Here is a 19,613-nt window from a genome sequence, read left to right as displayed (position 1 = left end):
CGAGGTGAGTTAGATATACCTACATATTCAGGTAAGTACATACTAGGTTCACCTGAAGGTGGATGCTTCCCGTAGACAAAGAAACGCCTAGATGGCCACTCGTAAGACTCACCCCGTCGAAATGCGGTTCTTTGGTTCAGATGATGTGTGAGAAGTGTCAGTTCATGATGACTAATCTAAGTATAGCCTTGCCAAGTCCTCCGTAGTCTTTGGCTCGCGCTCGACACCTCAACTCCCATTTGAACTCGCTCCTGTTGAAGTTGATTGACAACTCATCAATGAACAAACCAACTGTGTAGTCTTGCTTTTCCTTGGTCCAAGTGCTCGGGCAAGTGCCGAGATCCCTTGATCCTCCGCGAAAGCACTCCTCCGGCACAATGTCTTATTATTTTGTCATCATATCACCGGCCGACACTCCTTTGTTCGAATTGACCTTTGGTACATCGAAAGCTGGAGGGGATGGAGTCGCTCGATTTCGGAATGGAGAGACGTCCCGGTACATGAATCAGTTCATTGTTCATGCGGCACTGGATGTGGTGGAAGAAGTCCAATGGCTGAGTCCGAACATGTGGCTCAAAGTGATCGACAACTATGCTCCTACAAATTCCCACATCAGCTGCTTTATTACCGGCACCAACGTCCGCTTCATGCTTCTTCATCAACCCTCGGCAATTACCAATGCCTCTGCGGGAAGTCGGACTTCTACAATCTCTTCAACCTCGATTCCTCAAAATCCCACCAGTCCACAGACCGAAGAAGCTATTCGCCAATTCATGAACGAGGTCTTTGAGCTATGGGTCAAGACGTTGATGAATCCATTCTACAGTATCGGCAAACCCGTCACAAGTCCAATGTTCAGACAAAGGGTCACTGCGGCAGGCCGAAAATGGTTGTGACGAATCGGCTCCAGCTCCTTTGTTTGCATGATTTGCGGCAAGCGTCGGATGCAAACAAAGCGTGGTGCTTTCAGCGAGGTCAACCTATCACCCCGAACCATTTCCCTTCATCGCCTCCAAAATCAGACACGTCCCTGCAGCGAATTCGGAGGGAATGAGACCATTGATCGCGTGTCGTAATCAGTCCACTCTCCCCTCTCGGAGCATCACAGTGTCTTCGGCATCAACTACTCTAGTGTTTCCAAAGCAAGAAGCTATCAATATTCTAGCAATTCCAGACTCCATCACCGATACAAAGGGTCCGAACTCTTGAATGTCGCGTACCTATATCTTACGGACTGGGCACACAGCTGAGAGAACGCTAGATGGCTCCAATCGGCCTCGTTGCCAGCACCTACCGAGAAGCTCTCATACGTCGTTCGACTGTCATCTACCTTTCATGGCCTCTCTGGGCTCAAATTCTGTTGCCTGTGATGGCTGCTACAATTTAGGTCCCAGTGTACTTTCTCATCGAATTGATACGCGGCTTCTCCTGCTTCCATTGAGAGGAGATATGAGGATGCAAGTTTGTGGTCCTAATATTCGCAAGGACGACACCTGTTCCATTGACATGGTTACAGTATTGATCCTAGCAGTATTTTAGCTGCCAAAGTTTGAGGGCCTTGGAAGTTGTGGACGGGTCTTTGATGATTCAAAAGTCCAGGTGTTTGACCGATAGCGTTCCGGTTCGCCAAGATTACAAGTGTCCTCATGATATGGTGAGCGACAAGTCCACGAGCTCTTCGCAGACAGCATCGGCACTAATATCTAGTAATCGAAATCCGAACCTCAATATGTGCCTCATAGGGACAAACTTCTGTCACACGCTGACCTTTGAATCTATTCCTGTCCTTCAATCAAGTTTTTCTCTTGTTCGCATTCTTCACATCTCTGTCTGACCAGTAACGATGTCTCCTTTGTATGCTCGTGTCCATACAATGCCTCATATTGTGTTGATCATGAGCCTCTAGCCTTTTATGTCCATGGTCGGTGTGGGTCGTAGTGGACGATCAAGTTACCTATAACGACACCGTGTGCGTGTGTGGTGTATGTGATGCTGCTGTCGCCTCGTCTCCCAATCTACGCCATGGTATCTACGTTCCTCCTCGAACCTGTCTCCGTCGAAGACACAATGCCGTCGCTTAGTCGTCGTCCGCTTAGTCGTCAATGTTCAATGGGAGCGCCGAGCAAACAGCTCACACACAAACTCGTTGCAAACTTGTTGCCAGTTTCAAACCTGTCCCTCCATCGTCAGAATTGGAAATCCTCATTGTTGAGGACAACTTCTTTCTTCTTCTTGGACATTTGGACAGACGGCTCATTGAGACTGCTCTCTCCTCGGATCATTTCCCTCGACAACCCTGCTCTCGGGTCTAGAAGGCCCCAAACCCTCGAAGCAGCCAGCGAGCTGCGTCCGAAGTCCTCTTTAATCATCACATTCTCTCATTCAACTCGTATCGACACAAAATTGGCACTGCATCTTCATAGCAAACATGACGGAGCCATTCAGACCTCGCGCCATCATGCGCGAAGCTCCTTACCTCAAACAAGCCGGTCTCTTCGCGCCCAAAGACTACAAACGGGGTGACCTGTTGTTCTCCGACACCGCAGTGGTTTTGGGAACCGACCTTGACCTTGACAAACGACTGATGCGACAGCGAGATAAGATGATCCCAGAAGAGTGGGACGATCTTCTGGAGCGATGGCTCATGGCTGCTCGCCAACACATACCCACAATGCGCTGGTTTGTCGAGGAAGGTACCATGGAGGGCATGAACTATCCCAACCCATCAGACAACATCCTGGATCGAGAGGCATATTCGACCTTCGTCACTGATGCTGAATATCTTCTGCTTGTGGGCAAAGAGGTGGACGGTCACCAGTGGACCTGGGAAGAAGAGCTGGAGCTCAGACACTTGAGACGAGTAATCGAAGACAGTATTCCTGTCACTGTTGACTACCTGGGTGGACTTTCATGGGCAGTCAGCACCCTCACCGGTCTCATCAACCACGCGTGCCATCCGAACGCCTATATGGAGCTGATCGAAGAAGGCACAGAGGGCTATGGCGTTGCCACAGTCACGATAAAAGTGTTTGCCGTGAAAGATATCAAGGAAGGTGAAGAAATCACAAGATCATACCAGGGCCCCAGGGGCTGTGTTGCACATTGTCTTGATAAACTCCGGCACCAGCGTGGGTTCCATTGCAAATGCAATTCTTGTGAACGGGCCAAAGAGGACGTGGGTTATCGTATCCTGAGGAACGATGTGTACGACCTCAAAACCCAGCTGGAGACACAACCACCGCAAATGGCAGGGCACCGCCTACGAGATGTCGGTCTCTTACTAGATGGATATTCGCTGCTTGACATCAGCCACGAGGTGGAGTTCCGGGTGTATATAGAAGAGGCGAAGACGGCTGCTCTCCTCGGAGACACAATCCGCGCCCACTATTTCACCACGAGACAATTGCACTGGTTAGGCCATTGCGCGCATCGCCCGATGGCGATGAGCGCAGTCAGGGTGCTAAGTAACATCCAGAGGAACAGACGCTTGGACAGTGCCATCGACTTAGGACAGTCTGTGTGGGACTACTATGAAATGTCACAAGAGAATCTGGAGGAGGTGATTTTCTCGATGGCCCCTGGAAGAAGTTCCGATACTAAGTATCGCCTATTGCAAGTCGTTGACGGAGTGGTGGAGGAGGTTCCAGACGAAACGGTCAACAAGATGGAAGCGGAGAAGAGAGAAATGCATGAGCGGCAGCTAGAGGAAAGACGCCTGGCAGAAGAAAAGGAACGCCAGGATCTGCAACACAGAGTACAGGCCCAGACAATGACTCTTGAGGAGCTTACCCAGAGCATCGAAGGTGCACCACAAGGTCCAAGCAAGAAGAAAAAGAAGTCAAAGAAGAAGGCCAAGAAGGGTCCTGATACAACAAACGAGGAGAGCGAACCTTTGGTCGATGATACCGCTACAACTGAAAGCCTCAATCAAATCCCGGTTGGAAAAAGCGCAGTGCAGAATTTAGACGACAGCACAAAGGCCATTGAGAAGAAAGATGTCAATGAGCATGATCAGCAAAAGATCAAAACAGATGCAAAATCCTCTTCTCCCCCCACAGCAACCCCTAGTCCTGCTGAAAAGGCAAATGGATTGACCGGCATGTCTTTGGATGCAGGATCAGGAAAATCCAACCACGATGAGAAAAGCGATCTAGCGAGAGTCAACAAGTGGACAAACACAACTGAGAGGTCAATGTTGACTGAAACGAACGCGACACCCGACCCTGACCTTACGACGACCCCGGATACACTCACCCAGACACATACTTGGACCGATACTGACGAAGACAGCCTGACTATGCCTCGTTACGATCAGCACACGAAAACAGACACGGTGGATGATGTAGCAAACGACAATAGCTGGACGACAGTCACAACTCGCAAGAAGACCACAGAAGAGCGAGGACTTCCACCACGAACTTCTTCGAATTTGCAGAATAAGGCAATTGGTCCCCGTCAAGCGCCTGTTACGACTAGTGGTCGTCGTCAACCGCAGACATTGTCCAACTGGCAAGACCAGACTACTACTACCGCTGTTGCTGCTACTGCTGTTGACCATCGCACAGATCAAACTTCCTCAAGCTGGCAAGCTCGAATTGATGACCTTCTCCAAGGACCAAGTGCTCCCCATCGTCGTCGCCAAGGCCAGACTGCTTCAAGCTCGCAAGACGAGACTGTAACCAAGTCTCAACAGGCACCTGTTACCGCTGCCAATCGTCTTGCCAAGACCGAAATCCCTCCTGGCCCCTTCATTGGCCCTAAGGAGGATTCGACACAGGCCAAGCCTGTGTTGAATAAAAAGCGAAATGACCGTCGGGCAAAGAAAGCCCTCAAGCAAAAAGTCTCCAAATTGGAGCAAGAGGTGGAAGAATTGAAATCAAGAAATCAATTCTTGGAGACCGTCGCTGGGATTGTGGCCGAGGAGGACCACATCCGCACCACCCAGCCCTTCAAGTCCCCATTCGGGGCAAAAGATGGCACTTCCAAGTCGGAGTGGCTGGCCTCAAAGGCCAACAAGAGGAGTCTTGCCAATGACCCTCGTGACTTGGGTCACCTTCTCGCCGCCAAAGACGGCATCAATGCGCCCTTGTTGGGCTTCGTTCTCAAGGAACGACGGGACTCGGCGTGCGGCCGAGTCGAAGGAGACAAGGTGTTTGTGGAGCGGGGCCGGCCTCGGGGCCACACCGTCAGCAATGACGGTTCAAAGATGGATTGCCTCAAGGAGGCTGAAGTTTGAGAGAGCAAGGAGGGTTGAGTTGTGTGTGTGTGTGTGTGCGGGCGGGCGGGCGTGTTGTGTTGTGGTCGTTGGCCGCCGGCCGCTGGCGGTTGGCGCGGGTGCTCCTTTTTTTTGTTCTTTTGTTAGAGTATACCCCTGCAGCAATGACTTTTTGTGCTATTCACTGTCTTTCAGGAGCGCGTCTATCGTGATACTAGTAGTAGTCGTACGTTGTAGAGGACTGGCGACAACGATTTCTCACATTCGTGTTGCCGATGAGATGCTCCTGGCACCTAATCGTAGAGTGTGCTTTAGGGGACATGACCGATGTATTGTATCACACAACGAGCTGTGTTAGGTACAGTTTTGAGACTCATGCAAGACACCAGCGCAAGTCACAGCAACGCAAATCGTTGAGACGGAGGGAGACTGTGCAGGCAGTGTCACCATGTCTCGCGTGCGACGTTGTTCGTTGTCGTCTCCTGGTGTTCACCCGCCCAGGAATGAAGTTCTGTCCGATGAGTGAGTGAGCTTGGCGTTCGTCCAACCGGTCATCGATGATGCCGCTTTAACGTACCCAATCTTGTCTTGTCCTTTCTATGCGATGCGAGCCGTAGCTTCAGTATTATTCAATCACAGAGATTGACGAGCGACGAGCAATGCAACGGGGACGTTGTCTTTGGTGTTCATGAGACCGTCAGTAACCAACAGTTGGCTGTGACTCTCATTTTAATTGCAGCATTCTCTTTTATGTGTATGCTGGGCCTTGCCACGACTGCCTACGATTCACGAATACGGACTCGGCACAAGGAACACTCAGTACGGCGCAAATTGGCGAATCTCGCCTTGCGCTCGAGAGCTTGAAGTCAATTCTTTGACATACGCGCAGAGTGCAAAGTCGGCGAGGAGAGGAACACCTTTGTTCAATTATCGATTCTCGAATTGTCATCGAGTACCCTGTACTCGCGGCGCCCGATCCCATCTCTGCCCGTAGGTTAGGTGCACAAAGGGCCATCACTACCACCACCACCATGTCCCACTCTAAACGAAACACTTCTCTCGCCTTCTTCACGGCCCACGAAAGGTCATTGTTACGATCAAGCTGGGGCACTCAATCTACTCGGTTGTCCCGCGAGAGTTTCCTACCATTTGGGCATTGTAGATTATGCCTAAGTATGGCGATTGATCCCGTCGCATGTCCCGGCTTCAGTACGACGAGTGGTACGACTGCCAATTCTAGCGGCGATGGAGACGATAAGAACAAGTCCGGGACTACGACGACGACGACGACGTCGACAAAAGTCCACCTCTTCTGTCGTGAATGCGCATTGAATGACCTCATGGCCCAACGGAAGGAAATCAAACGGTTAGAACGTGAAGCAGAGTTGAGGAAACGGGAAATGGAAGACGATCTGCGTCGCGCGGAGGAGGAGAGCAAACGAGAAGATCTCGAACGGTTCGAGAGGGGAGAATTGGACTCTGCATATTATGACGATGTCTTCTCCGGCAGCGGCATGAGGAGGAAACGAATCGCCGAGGAAATGCACTCTTCTGCCCCCAACGCCACTACCAGCACCAGCACAGGCACGAGCAACACATCGGTCCGGACGAGTACCGGTGACGGGGACGGTCGAGACGGATCCAAGAAATCAAAAACCAACTCTACTTTCCCCTCCGTGGACACTGCAAACGGTACTCGCAGTGGTGGTAATACAAAACGACAACAATCTGAAGCGAGTTTCTGGATCCCCGGGTCCGAATTCACGTCTCGACATCACGGCAAAGACGGCGCGACGAAGACCGCCGCAAAACTTCACCCTCTCTGTCCCGCCAGCACACCTGATCATAAACATGAATATTCACTCAAATCTCTGACTACCGTCAACTTTAGCTTCGCGGATGACGGTGACGACGGCGCCGATGGCGGTGGCGGTGGCGGTGGTTCTGGGAAGAGGAAAGATGCCACCAAACAGCCAATGTGTCCAAGTTGCAAAAAGATGTTGACCAACACATCACGCGCCATGGTCGGGACGGCACCCGGATGCGGTCACGTCGTGTGTAAATCGTGCGCGGATTTACTTTATCGTGCCGACACGACGAGTGCCACGACACATGCCACGCCATCCAAGGAAGCTGCCACGACTGCTCTCACCGCCGCCAGGTCGCTGGACCGAGAACAAGGAACGGAAAAGGCAAAAGAACAGGCGCTGATCTTGTGCTACGTGTGCGAAGCGGATCTGAGCGGGCCGCGGGGAGGCGGGGAGGGCGGCGGCGACGGCGGCAGCAACGACGGCACTGGTAAGAACGACAGGCACAAGCACAAGGGCAAAGACAGGAACAAGGACAAGGCGGGTGACAAAGTAGGGACGGTCGTCGAGATAAGCCGCGAGGGGACTGGGTTCGCGGGCGGCGGGACGAACATGGCCAAGAGAGAAGGCGTTGCCTTTCAATGTTGATTGACATGCTGTTGTAAATACCCTTAGGGCACCTTACATGCGTGCGTGCCCAGGGAGGTACAGATAGATAGACCACCTAGGTAAGCTACTTGAACGCACACCGGTTAGTTAGGTAGATCCCAGGCATGTACCCTGACCTACTCCGATGGAAAGATCTCGAGGAATACGCTGTCCGCCTGCGGTCGATCGATCTGCCTCTGCCTAACTAGAACCCACCACCTACCTGATCAACCTACCGACCTCCCTCCCACCTTACCTACCGGAGGTAGAGTACCTTACATACCTACGACATACCAAAGTATTCACAGACTCATACACGTCGATAGTCACATCACCTTTCATGCTCATTGCTACTCAACAGTCCTTGGAAAACTGCAAAAAGGGTATCTATCCGTCGTTTCTTCCAAATGAAAGCCTCACCAGCCCCCAACGTCTTATTAACATGATACTATCGAATGCCGTCGAATACCCGACTCAACATGCAATATTGCAATATGCAATAGTCATCATTCTTTCGTCTTTTCCTGGGCTCAAATAGTCTTTGTTCAAAACTTCAAGGTGTTTCAAATGCATGTCTCTTTCGCTCATTCCAACAAAAGACCAAACGGAACACTTTGTTCGAACCCTGGAAACCTCCGCGAGTGTTCTCTCGACGGGCCTCAAAACAAAACCACTCAATAAGATTCATTCACGTCGTAACCTTCCTGAACATGATCCAACTGGCGAGATGGAGGTCTCATATCTCCAGATCCGGGTCCAGGCCCGCTGGCCACCCGTACAAAACTAGCACTAGGCCGCCTACCCAACCCAGGCAATTTTGTTGTTGCAGCACTTCCGAAGCTCGTCCGTTTGCTTGGACTAGGTATACTAGTCCCAATGTCACTGCTTCGTTTCGCAAACGTCGTCCGCCGCGGTGTCGGGGTAGCTGCATCCTTCACATCACCCAATGCCATCTCACTGTCATCTTCGTCCAATGTGCCATCATAACCATAGCTGCTGAGGCTGCTCTTCGGCCGAATTCTATCCGTCGATGCGTTCGGAGCATAATTTGACCCGACACCGCTTCCAAGAGGTGCTCGGAATCCCGAAACACTGGCCCGGCTGCCCGGTCGGCTGTGACTTGGAACGAAGGACGATCGGCCTGATATGCCACTTGTTCGTGATGACGGCCGTAGAGGCGGCGGCGCAGCCATATCACCCCTCGTGGGAGATGGCGGTTGTTGGAAACTCAGAGATGACGTGCTCGGCCTGGCTCTTGCCTTCAACGGAGATTCTTGAGCCTTGTCAGGTAACGAGTCGGCGCCACTGATGGTGCTGCCACCAGTCCGTTTACGTGTTCGCACCGTCACCGACGAGGGAATGTGGTTGCCCAGCGCCGATCCCGACCTGGGGGACATTTTGGGCGGGGTATTTACAGGGGCAGGAAGCTTAGACCTTGCATTGTGCACTCGCTCTTCGAGTTTTTGCATCTTGCCCCGCAGGTTCCTAATGTGGACCAGAGACGCAGACTGAGGTAGTCCAGACGATCTTTGAGGCAGAGCGCTATTCTTGGACAAGCTTTGGCGGAACGAAGCAGAAGGTCCAGTTCGAGACAAAACCGACGGTCCTCGCACATGGCCATTCGGTCTGGAATTGGAAATGGAAGACGGTGGCCTCTGGATGGCGGTCGCACCGGCCAGCGAAGATCGTTTGGGAATCCCGGGTGTTGCGAATGGTTTGGAGACGTTGCTCGAATTGTCTGATATAGGAGGGGACGGGGGTGTGGGCGTGTCTGAGAGACCGGAGGAAGACGCAGTCTTTGCTGGAGGGGTGTCAAATGTCGGAGAGGAAGCATTGGTCGTGGTAGGGGAGAGTTCTGATCGCGGAGACGAGCTGGTGATGTGGATAGGATGTAGGGTCAAGCGTTTTCGAGCGGTGGCCTCTGCTTTTCTTAACTTCTCTTTTGTGATGTCGGCCTCGATCTTGAGATCAGAGAGCTCATCTCGCAGTCGCTGCGCTTCAATACGCAGCCCTTCTCGGTCTTGCTCACTTGACCGCAACTCATCTTCGAGCAGTACGCTTCGCTCGATTGTCTGGTTGTATTTGGCTTCCATGTCTTCTAGCGACGACTCCGTGTTTCGTTGCTTTCTCTCAAAGTCGTCATTGGCAACTTCGATGTCGCGCAGGCGCATCTGCAGGTTGCGGTTGGCGTCCCGCAATTCGGTAATCTCTTTCTGTAGCGCATTCTGAGCATTGGAGGCTTCGGTTTTGGATTGCTTGTATTTGGCTTTCCATTCGTCCACTTCGTATTGTAGGTTGCTGGCCTTCTCCTTCAATTGTCGCTCGCGTTTTTCTGACGCATCAATGTCTTTCTCCAACTCAGCTTCGAGTTCTTTGCTGGAAGTTTGGAATTCTTCCAGTTCGGCTTCTAGCAGTTCATACTGCGCCTTATAGTATTTCAGGGAATCCTCCAAGGAAGACCCTGGGCCGGGAGGAGACGAGGGAATCCCATCGGATAGGGGCATGGTCGCGTCGGTCGCGATTATGTTATTATCGCAGTGTTGTCGTTTGGCAGGTATGTGTCGATGGGGGTTGTTGGATTTGGCTGGTCGCGATCAGAATGCCATTTGTCAAAAGGTGTTGTCTGTGTGTTCGCTCGGCTCGGTCGTTTCGTGGTGTCCAGGGAGGTTGGGGGCGGTGTAGGCAAAGTTCTAGGAGTTCGTCGGCGGTTGTTGTAATGCTTGTCGATATTACGCTGCTAGGGTTAGTGTCACGGGTCGTGTGCGCCCGAAGGCGATGGTCGTCGACGTTGGGATGATACGCAGTATGTAGAATGGGAATTGGTGATGCAAGTGTCAAGAGGTGCAACCACAAGTCAACAAACGTCAATGCAGCGCGCCAGGCAACGCACTGCTCAGTGCTCACCAACCCACGCTAAAACTTGCCTAATAATATCGTAGGCGCCTTTCGCAGCCTATACGAACAGGTGGAAGGGACCCCATACTCTCGACATTATTGGTACCTGGAACACACTACGAGTGCCTAGTTAACTAGAGCCTAGAGGTACCTACTGTAGGTACCGAGGCATCCCCGTACAAACAAATCATACTACTCCCTACTGTATGCGTCCTTCACTGATAACTCACTCTATCGCCTTCAATTCACGATTTGCCCAGATCTTAGATACAGCCAAATACATAACGCTCATAACTAGGTATCAGTACCAACAAGAGGGTATCTTCCATTCCGCATCCGTCATTGCACTCATTTCACATCAGCAGCTTCACCCTGCTCCTTTTGCTTCTGCTTCTCTTTCTCCTTCTCAATGTCAATCGGCCCAGGTTTCGCAATCGCCGCACCCACCAACGAGAAAATGTTGTTTGTCCGCAGGTACATCAAATAAAATAAGGTGAAGCCGGTCACCACCAGTTCATCCCGAAGCGCAACGCTATTGCTCGCCTTTTCACCGAGGAATTCGAACTGACCAAACTTGCGCAGGGCCCAGACGTTGATCGAGAACTTGGCCACGGGATCCTGCGCCTCGTCCAAACATATGAAGTCCCAATTCTTCAAGCCACAGCTGCTCGTCCAATTCATAGCCACAGGAGTCTCAGGATCGTCCGAGTACGCGTACGACAGGTGGGTGTATCGCGTCTTGAGCCGCGCCAGGGCCTTGAGTGTGCCTGCGCGCCCATGGACTTCGTACTTGGCATTGATCGAGACCGCATGCAGCGTGCCCGTGCCTATGACCTCCTTGTCGTCCGCGGACTTGAAGGTCAACGAAGGCGATTTGATGACACCGTAGTGCACGTTGTAGATGGGCGCTGAAGGGTTTGCTTTGTCGGTGATGATGCTTCGGCCCTTCTTCCATGAAAAGTCTACCTGAAGCGAGGCAGGTAGTGATGTGTTTTCGCTGGACTGGGGGATATCATGTTTGTATTCCATTGTAAAGTGAGGTTGGTTGTCAAGACTGTAGGGTAGAATGGCTATCGGAATGGTTATGGTTGTGTGAAGGATTTGTTTGTTAACTTACGAGTCTCTTATCGAGGCATCCTTTGCCCGTATATATAGCCACTTGGACGAGCTCCCTGTGCGTCTCATGAGCCTGCTTCCAGCATCTCTCCGTGCAAATCATCTGGGCAGACGGCTAAGCGGTGGCTCGGTAGAGGTGCTAACCGCATCTGGTTGTATCCAGCGCTGTGTCTTGGCCTACGACAGGCTTCAGTCGCAAAAGTCCAACAAGCCTCCCACACCTATACAGGGCAAAGCTAACCCTTTAGTCCTGAAGGTCTGGCCTATTGCGTTGCACGTTTCCCATCGGCCTCTCAGTGATCAGCATACCTGTTCAACGTCCTGTGGTGGCTCCTGTGGTGGCTCCTGACCTCCCTGCCCAATTCCTCCTTCGGCGAGAGCCATAAGATCGGCCCTCTGGTCTAACGAAATCCATGATCGCGGCACTATTGCTAACGCTGGAGTACCTGTCAAGATCAATATGATAAGCATCGGGATTGTCACAAAATAGGTCAAGCTTGAAGCCTCAGCCTTCTGATCTATACCTCGAAAAACCCCCGACAATAATCTCGAAACCGGCCCATCCCACTTAGCTGAAACATAGAGAGTAACATCCATCTTAACGAGCAAGCAGTCCTTACTCCGTACACGGTCCAAGAATTACCACTATCATCATCCCTTGATCAATTTTCGTAACCATTCAGCTTCACGAGCCGCAAGTGGAGTGCAATTCCAATGACCGGGAGAACGCTGACCAGTTCCCCCAGAGCGGCATACTGGGGAGGTAGGTGCCACTTCACAAATAAACCTGCCGCGAGCAAGACCGCAAAGAGGTTATAGATGAACGACCAACAGAAGTTGAACTTGATGCGTCGGACCGCCTCTCGAGAGAGATCCATAAAACACAAAATCCCCCTCAACGCAGGTCGAATCAGTACTGCATCCGCCGCGCTCTGAGCCACTTCACTCCCTTCGTTGATATGGATGCCAATGTGGGCTTGGGCTAGGGCGGGTGCATCGTTGGTGCCATCGCCACAGAACATGACCACGGCGTGCTTGTCTTGCATGATGTCCTTGAGATAGCCTACCTTATCTTGCGGGGAACATCGAGCCCTGACGTGAGACAGTGGTATCCCGAGATTGATGGCGATGTCTTCCACGGCGACCTGGTCGTCGCCGCTGACAATCGAGATTGATATTCTGCGCTTCTCCAGTTCGAGGACGATACTGCGGCTGTCCTCGCGAACAGTATCCTTGAGGCCGAAGACTGCGACCAGGTCGCTGTCAAGCATGACGCAGAATGTCGTAAGGCCGTTGGAGAGGACATTCCTGACTTCACGATGCTGTTCGAGACCAAGCCAACGAGAGTTGCCGGCTGAGATTCGACGCGTACCTATGATTCCTTCCATACCTTTACCGGGAATACTGGTCACTTCGTCCAGGTCCTGTTGCAAGGTGCCCCGATCTTTAAGATGCTTAGCCACCGCTGCAGATACAGGATGTTTGCTGTGAGCAACCAATCCCAGAATCAAGGACTTGGTGTGTTCCTTTCCGCATGGAAGATCTTCTGATACCACAGACAAAGTTCCTGTCGTGAGTGTCCCTGTCTTGTCGAAGACCACATGATTCACATTTCTGGCGATCTCAATACTGTGTCCAGTTTTGAAGATGACCCCGTGTTTCGCTGCTACTCCACCTGCGATCACGATAACCATTGGCACGCAGAGCCCAATGGCACAAGGACAAGACACGATCAGAACTGCCATCGCGTAGATGACTGCATCTTCGGCAGCGTACGAAGGTGAATAATCCCGCCGCGCAACATCAAAACTTATCCATCCGATGAAGGTGACTGTGGTGATCAGTAAGACCACGGGAACAAAGTAGCCTGCAACCCGGTCTGCTATATCTTGAGATTTGGCTTTCGCCATTTTCGCTTCATCCACCATATCTGCAATGGTGGTTATGGTGTTGTCACCCGGTAGGCGACTGACACGAACATGCAGCAGGCCGCCGCCATTCATTGAACCAGCCATAACGGCCGTACCTACCTCTTTAGTGACAGGCTTGGATTCGCCAGTCATCATGCTTTCATCCACTTCCGAGGTGCCAGATATCACGATTCCATCGGTGACCAGCCTCGTTTCCGGCTTGCAGACAAATACATCACCGTAGTGGAGAAGACGAGCGTCGATCTCGTATTCGCTTTTGGACTCTGGCTGCAAAAGAAGCGCCTTCGAAGTTTGCAAAGTACGCAAAGAGATTGATTCAGCAGCTCGCTGGCGCGACCAGGAACTGATAAGTCGGCCGATCATGATGAGAGTAACGAGAAGAGTGCTTGTCTCAAAAAATTCCCCCGTTCTCAAGGGTTCTCCCTTGACCTCGAAGGCAAACGCAACCACGGAGAACACATAAGCCGCAGTTGTGCTGAGGACAATTAGAAACTCCACTTCGAGAAGTCCAGAGAAAAAAAGCTTCTTGAACGCAACCATATAGAAAGGCCCTGTGACCACCACCTGAATGATGGTCGCCAGTGCGAGCGAGACCGCTCCGTAAGCGACCGCATGCTTCGGTAAGGGTGCCCAGGCCAGGATTAGGACAGGAATGGTAAGAAGACATGAAATCAAGGTCATCAAGCTGTCTTTTCTGATTTCTTTTAGCCCTCCACTAAAAGATTTCGAGTCTTTCTCAGATGCAAGCTGCAGTGGCTGGTCAAAAGACGTGCCAACTATATCCCTGGCGCCAATAAGTTCGGGGTTGTACTGAATGCTAACGATCTGAGAACCCTTTGATCTTGACCTTATCAAGTCAACTCCACATGGTAGCTGTTGTCGCAGTAGAGCTTTTGCGCCATTCGGATGAAGGACATCTATTTGCCGAGCTTTGGTGGCAATTCGCTCACAAGTAAAATCCGTGGTTCGTTGGATGTGTGCGATCACTTGGTCGACAGACTTCTGACTGAGATCAATATCGAAGGTGGCCCGTGCCAGTATGAGACTGACTTGAATGTTTTCGACTGCTGACAAAGATGCCAATGTCCGATACAGTGACAACTCGCAGCTTGAACAAGTCATGCCACTAATACTGAGCACAACCTTCTCCTTGTCCTTCCAACCTTTCTCCAGGTCAGAGGTATTCCGCACTTCCTTGCAGCCGACATCAAGTTGAGCTGCACAAGACCATCCTTGGACCGCTGTCTCGCGTGGTTGGGGAGAAACGGACGGGCACTGTGCTGTGGTATTCTGCTCACAACAAGGGGAGGAATCCACGAATTCTATCTTGTCATCATCGCAGCAGCCCTTCGAGACTCTCGCGGCGGAAGTTTCGAGCAAGGTCCCACCAGGACTCTGGACTTGCTCAGGGATACCCCACTGAGACTCTGTAGCTCCGCGAGTCTTTGGAACTTGACAGCAAGGCTGGAGGTTTCTGGCTTTGAGTACACGGCAAATACAGCGAATGACTCCCGCTACAGCTCGATATTTCTGGCGTGAGGCTTTGATGTGATCCTCACAGGCTTGGAGTGAGCATGTGTCACTCCAGGCGATTTCCCGCGTCCCTCTGATGGATGTAGAAGTGTACGCATCGGCACTGGTGGTCTTCACACTTCTCGGGTTCGAGGTTGGCTTCCGTTGACGGCACTCTGCTTGACACTCGATGATAGCCGCACGATCGATGCAGGCTTCTACTAAATGAGTCAGCGTTCATCGATATGTCAATATTTCGTTAAGAGCCAGACCGTTGCAACAGTTTTGCAGTCCTGAGGGACATTCGAGACAGCCATCGCTTGGTACAGGCTCTAGGGGAACAGAAGGGTTGAAACCAAGTTTACCACTGCCGTCATCAGAGCATTTGCTCTTTTGTGCTTCCGATGCGGTCCTTTGGCAGTTATTTGTGCTGCCACTGTGGGGGTCTGAAGCCACTGAATCTGATTGAGGCTGTTTAGGGCATGAAGCAGTCGTCTCTGTCTGTGTCAATACATTGCTACTACAATTACTTTTGCTGCAACTCTCGGAACCACAGCATCTGCTTGCAGGTATGTTCGGTCTAGCCTTATCACAGCAAAAGGTATTCATCTTGGTCGATTCGGCCGAAATTTTGGGACGGCCATTCTCTACGCTGTTGTCGGAACCACAGCATCTGCTCAGAGTTTTCTCTGGCGGCGTTCTGGCACAGCAGGAAGAACCCATAGCGAAAATTCAGAAAGGCGTCTGTTTGATGTGTTTTTCCACCCTTCAGTCACAGGATATTCACCTTATCATGACTTACCGACAATTGGAGCACCCATGCCTCCGGGGGAATGGCTTTGTTGTCGGCTCACTTTCCCCAACCGGTGGCTAGTCCTAACTTAGCATCCTGTCCCTAAGCACCAGTTAGCGTAACCACAAAGCCTCGACATGTTAGAGCTCCGGTATTTTGTTTCAGGCGACGAGGCCCTCTGACTTTTTCAGCAGTGCCCAGGTTCAGCTCGAGCAAGATCCTCACGAGTCGCTACGTTATATTTCTGCAGTTGTCAAAAACAAGGACGTACCTCCTTGCCTACCATGGCCCAAGTTATGCCTGTTGAGTCGCCGAGCGACTACGACTCCGCGAATCCACATTGCACCCCGCGAGTTGGATTGTTTACTCCTCCTCACTCTATCTCCCCGGAACTTGACCGCAACGAGCTGGGGTGAGCAACGGTCAGTCTCATGATCATCCTCAGTCTGTACAATAATAGCCGAGCACGACCCTCGCAGGACCACGTTGCCTCCCTGTTCTTGCATTGTACGAGTACATCCGGGCATGTCGGCGGCTGGGCAGCAGGAACCGGCCTCGTTCTCCGCATAAGATTCGTGGCTTGATAGACCAAGAATGTACCAAGCAGGCTTGAGAGTTAAGAAATGCCGAATATCAGGCCTTTGCGCAGGCCAATACGAGATGGAGAGTGTGGTGCACCGCCAATATGAATTGCCGACAGCAAACCCCGACAGACTTCAATACTTGGCTGTGACATTGTCATGCCGATCGAGACCCAAAGAGGTTGGTGCACAGGCCGAAGCGAGGAGCAATTCCCCAGCTCTCCATACAGACCCCGGATCACAGCAAGCCACCAACTCCCACTGACACCCCATGTGCTCCCACCCCGACCAACACCGACGGCGTTCTGTCGCCGCGATTGCCATGGTTGACAGTATACCTCTGGAGTCCCCCATGTTTCCATAGACCCCCGCAAGCTGATTGCCTCATCATTACCCCGAGCGAGTCGAGGACAGTGCAGGGGAAAGAACTACAAGAACTACCAGCCTTGCTCCAGCTGCTGGACTTTCTCCGCTCTCCATCTTCCTGTATCCTCCTTTGGTTGTGACCGCACTGTAGCAGATTTAAAGTTTTCCACTTTCAACGATCCTACTCTCACCAGACGACATCTCGGTCCTAGAACGCTCGTCAGGAGAACCTCAGTTGGATGGATACTATGGCGTCAGAGGACAAGATCACCGATGCCTCCATCATCGGCGAGAAGGTGGAAACCTCGCACGAGGAGGCAATGCACTTTGGCCAGTTGACGGAGGAGGAGCTGCACATTGAGAAGAAGTTGCGTGTCAAGATAGACATGCTTATCATGCCGCTTGTCATTCTCGTCTATTTGATGAATTACATCGACCGGTATTCCATCCCCATTGTACCACGTCATGTGGGACTCTCATGCTCATCTTGTGCTACAGGAACAATTATGCGGCTGCCCGGTTGCAGGGTCTGGAGAAGGATCTCAAGTTGGTTGGAGACCAATACCAAGTCGGCTTGAGTATCTTCTTCGTGTCATATGCGAGTTGAATGATGACTTTTGAGCCCGCAGTTCGACTGACCCCTGCTTAGGTCCTGATGCAAGTGCCTTCGAATCTTCTACTCAACTATAGCGGACGCCCGTCGTGGTATTTGGGCTTTTTCATCTGCGCATGGGGTCTGGTCTCTGCCCTGACCAGCCAAGTAAGTACATATGGACAGATTGTCGCTTGCAGATTCGTCCTTGGACTCGTCGGTAAGGATCTTCTCGATAAGTCAGAGCATTCACATGGGCTAACTTGTACTTCAGAGGCACCCTTCTTCCCGGGCGTGCTCTTCTATCTCAGTGTAAGCACTACCGACTATCAATACCCCCCAATGATGTGGTTACTGACCACTCGAACAGAAATGGTACACCAAGAGCGAACTTTCCCTACGCATGGCCATCTTTTATTCGGGATCTCTTATTTCTGGCGCCTTCGGCAATCTCATCGCGGCAGGTATCCTCTCAGGTCTGAGCGGCGCCAGAGGCATGGCCGCCTGGCAATGGCTTGTACAACTTCTCACTCCTCTTTGATCCATGCGAACCACTGACAAAACTTCCAGTACATCATTGAAGGCGCCATAACATGCCTCATCGGCATTGTCATCATCTTCGTCCTGCCCGATTTCCCGGACACATGGCGTGCGTTGAGTCCTGAAATGAAGCGGGTCGCGAACCGCCGCCTCGCCATCGACGCCGCCGAAGCCGACGTCGACGAAGCCGGTGGCATGAGCCAAGTGCGAGGCATGAAGCTCGCGTTTGCGGACCCAAAAACCTACATCCTCGCCATCGCATATCACGGCATCACCGGCGCCGCAGGATTTCAGAATTTCTTCCCGACCCTAACCGCGACACTCGGCTACAACCACATCGTCTCACTCCTACTTGTCGCCCCTCCCTATGTCTTTATGGTTTTTTACTCCTTCTTCCACAGCTGGCTATCGGACCGCGTGGGCAACCGATTCTGGTTCTTCATGTACCCCATTCCCGTCACCATCGTCGGCTGCATCATCTTCATGACCACCGACAGCTTCGGACCGCGCTACTTCAGCTTGTTCCTGCTCAACTTTGTCTTCGCTATGAACGGCACCTGCTACGCCTGGATCGCCAACGCCATCCCGCGTCCGCCGGCCAAGCGCGCCGCCGCGCTCGCGTTCATTAACAGCGTCGGCAACGCTGCTAGCATCTGGACCCCGTTCACGTACTTTCCGGGCCAGGGCAAACACTACCCGACTGCGATCGGGATCGTCATTGGCCTGCTGGTCTTGGCGGGCCTGAGTGGCATCGCGCTCAGATTTGTCCTGGAGAGGCAGAACAAGCAGCTCGCCAGACTGGAGGACGAGAACGTACAGCTGACGGAACGCGAGTTGGCTCGATTGAGGAAGACTGCCGATATTGAGGGCATCGATGTCGCCGCCGCACGGAGGTTGCAGAAGGGCTACCGCTTCATGATATAAGTAGGCATACTCTCGGGACGGCCAGAAAGGGAAAACAAGGGACACTTTTGCACTGAATTCCTTCGGCTCGGCGTGCGCTGCGGGACGGAAGGTGCCTCTGGGCCCTTGGTCAAGTCAAGCGAGTATTGAAAAGACTCTAGTGGGATGCATATCATGGAGAATACAGATATGTCCTATATGTCCTTGTTCTCGTCAATCAAGATAGCAAAGCATGGCATTTTTTGGTTCTTATCAAAATCTAAATTGTTGACCTATACTTACTTGCCGTGCACACGCGAACCTGCCAAGCAGGCAGAAGCAGCGGCGATCGTAGAGGCCCGATTTCGTGTTGCCTCAGAGAGAGAAAGAGGGCGAAAAAGAGTATAGAACTCCATCGTTCCAAGTCGATGGCGAAAAGAAATTACACAAAAGCATAGTACCATCCATCCTCGGCAATCTGGACCGTAGCCTGCAACAGATAGATACCTTGTATCCCGCCCCGTACCGACCAGCGCCACGCTGCCCATCCCATCCCAACCCGGCTCGGTCCTGGTGTTAAATGCAATCGATACGCGTCCAACTCCCATTGAAAATAATCGTCCAAGTTTTGTCCATTCATCATAGCCTACCCTTTTTACAGCACGTTCCCAAAGCAAAGCACAGCAATCCATGAAAGATTAACTATTGTTGCAGGGTTTTCGGGGGTCCGCCCG

At 52.0% G+C, this 19,613-nt stretch overlaps 7 protein-coding genes across 7 annotated transcripts; 4 read left to right on the top strand and 3 right to left on the bottom strand.

Moving 5' to 3' along the window:
• Window positions 1–377: 377 nt before the first annotated feature.
• PV08_07695 (uncharacterized protein) lies at window positions 378–896 on the top strand (the record flags this gene model as incomplete). The annotated part of the gene is made up of 1 exon (XM_016382024.1): window positions 378–896. The coding sequence occupies one exon, from the start codon at window positions 378–380 to the stop codon at window positions 894–896; it is 519 nt and encodes a 172-aa protein (XP_016235126.1).
• Window positions 897–2,428: 1,532 nt separating this feature from the next.
• On the top strand, window positions 2,429–5,236 carry PV08_07694 (uncharacterized protein; the record flags this gene model as incomplete). The annotated part of the gene is made up of 1 exon (XM_016382023.1): window positions 2,429–5,236. One exon carries the CDS (start codon window positions 2,429–2,431, stop codon window positions 5,234–5,236), a length of 2,808 nt encoding a protein of 935 aa, XP_016235125.1.
• A 1,010-nt stretch (window positions 5,237–6,246) lies between these two features.
• PV08_07693 (uncharacterized protein) lies at window positions 6,247–7,671 on the top strand (the record flags this gene model as incomplete). The annotated part of the gene is made up of 2 exons (XM_016382022.1): window positions 6,247–6,299; window positions 6,426–7,671. 2 exons carry the CDS (start codon window positions 6,247–6,249, stop codon window positions 7,669–7,671), a joined length of 1,299 nt encoding a protein of 432 aa, XP_016235124.1.
• A 674-nt stretch (window positions 7,672–8,345) lies between these two features.
• On the bottom strand, window positions 8,346–10,175 carry PV08_07692 (uncharacterized protein; the record flags this gene model as incomplete). Its single annotated transcript, XM_016382021.1, has 1 exon — window positions 8,346–10,175. One exon carries the CDS (start codon window positions 10,173–10,175, stop codon window positions 8,346–8,348), a length of 1,830 nt encoding a protein of 609 aa, XP_016235123.1.
• Window positions 10,176–10,914: 739 nt separating this feature from the next.
• PV08_07691 (uncharacterized protein) lies at window positions 10,915–11,595 on the bottom strand (the record flags this gene model as incomplete). Its single annotated transcript, XM_016382020.1, has 1 exon — window positions 10,915–11,595. The coding sequence occupies one exon, from the start codon at window positions 11,593–11,595 to the stop codon at window positions 10,915–10,917; it is 681 nt and encodes a 226-aa protein (XP_016235122.1).
• Window positions 11,596–12,344: 749 nt separating this feature from the next.
• On the bottom strand, window positions 12,345–14,735 carry PV08_07690 (copper-translocating P-type ATPase; the record flags this gene model as incomplete). The annotated part of the gene is made up of 1 exon (XM_016382019.1): window positions 12,345–14,735. The coding sequence occupies one exon, from the start codon at window positions 14,733–14,735 to the stop codon at window positions 12,345–12,347; it is 2,391 nt and encodes a 796-aa protein (XP_016235121.1).
• Window positions 14,736–17,113: 2,378 nt separating this feature from the next.
• Window positions 17,114–18,921, top strand: PV08_07689 (uncharacterized protein; the record flags this gene model as incomplete). The annotated part of the gene is made up of 6 exons (XM_016382018.1): window positions 17,114–17,304; window positions 17,364–17,454; window positions 17,515–17,677; window positions 17,732–17,769; window positions 17,828–17,974; window positions 18,028–18,921. The coding sequence occupies 6 exons, from the start codon at window positions 17,114–17,116 to the stop codon at window positions 18,919–18,921; spliced, it is 1,524 nt and encodes a 507-aa protein (XP_016235120.1).
• Window positions 18,922–19,613: the final 692 nt, after the last annotated feature.

This window comes from Exophiala spinifera (genome assembly GCF_000836115.1).
Source record: "Exophiala spinifera strain CBS 89968 unplaced genomic scaffold supercont1.5, whole genome shotgun sequence".
Taxonomy (NCBI): Eukaryota; Fungi; Ascomycota; class Eurotiomycetes; order Chaetothyriales; family Herpotrichiellaceae; genus Exophiala; species Exophiala spinifera.
This window is presented reverse-complemented; position numbering and strand designations above follow the sequence as displayed.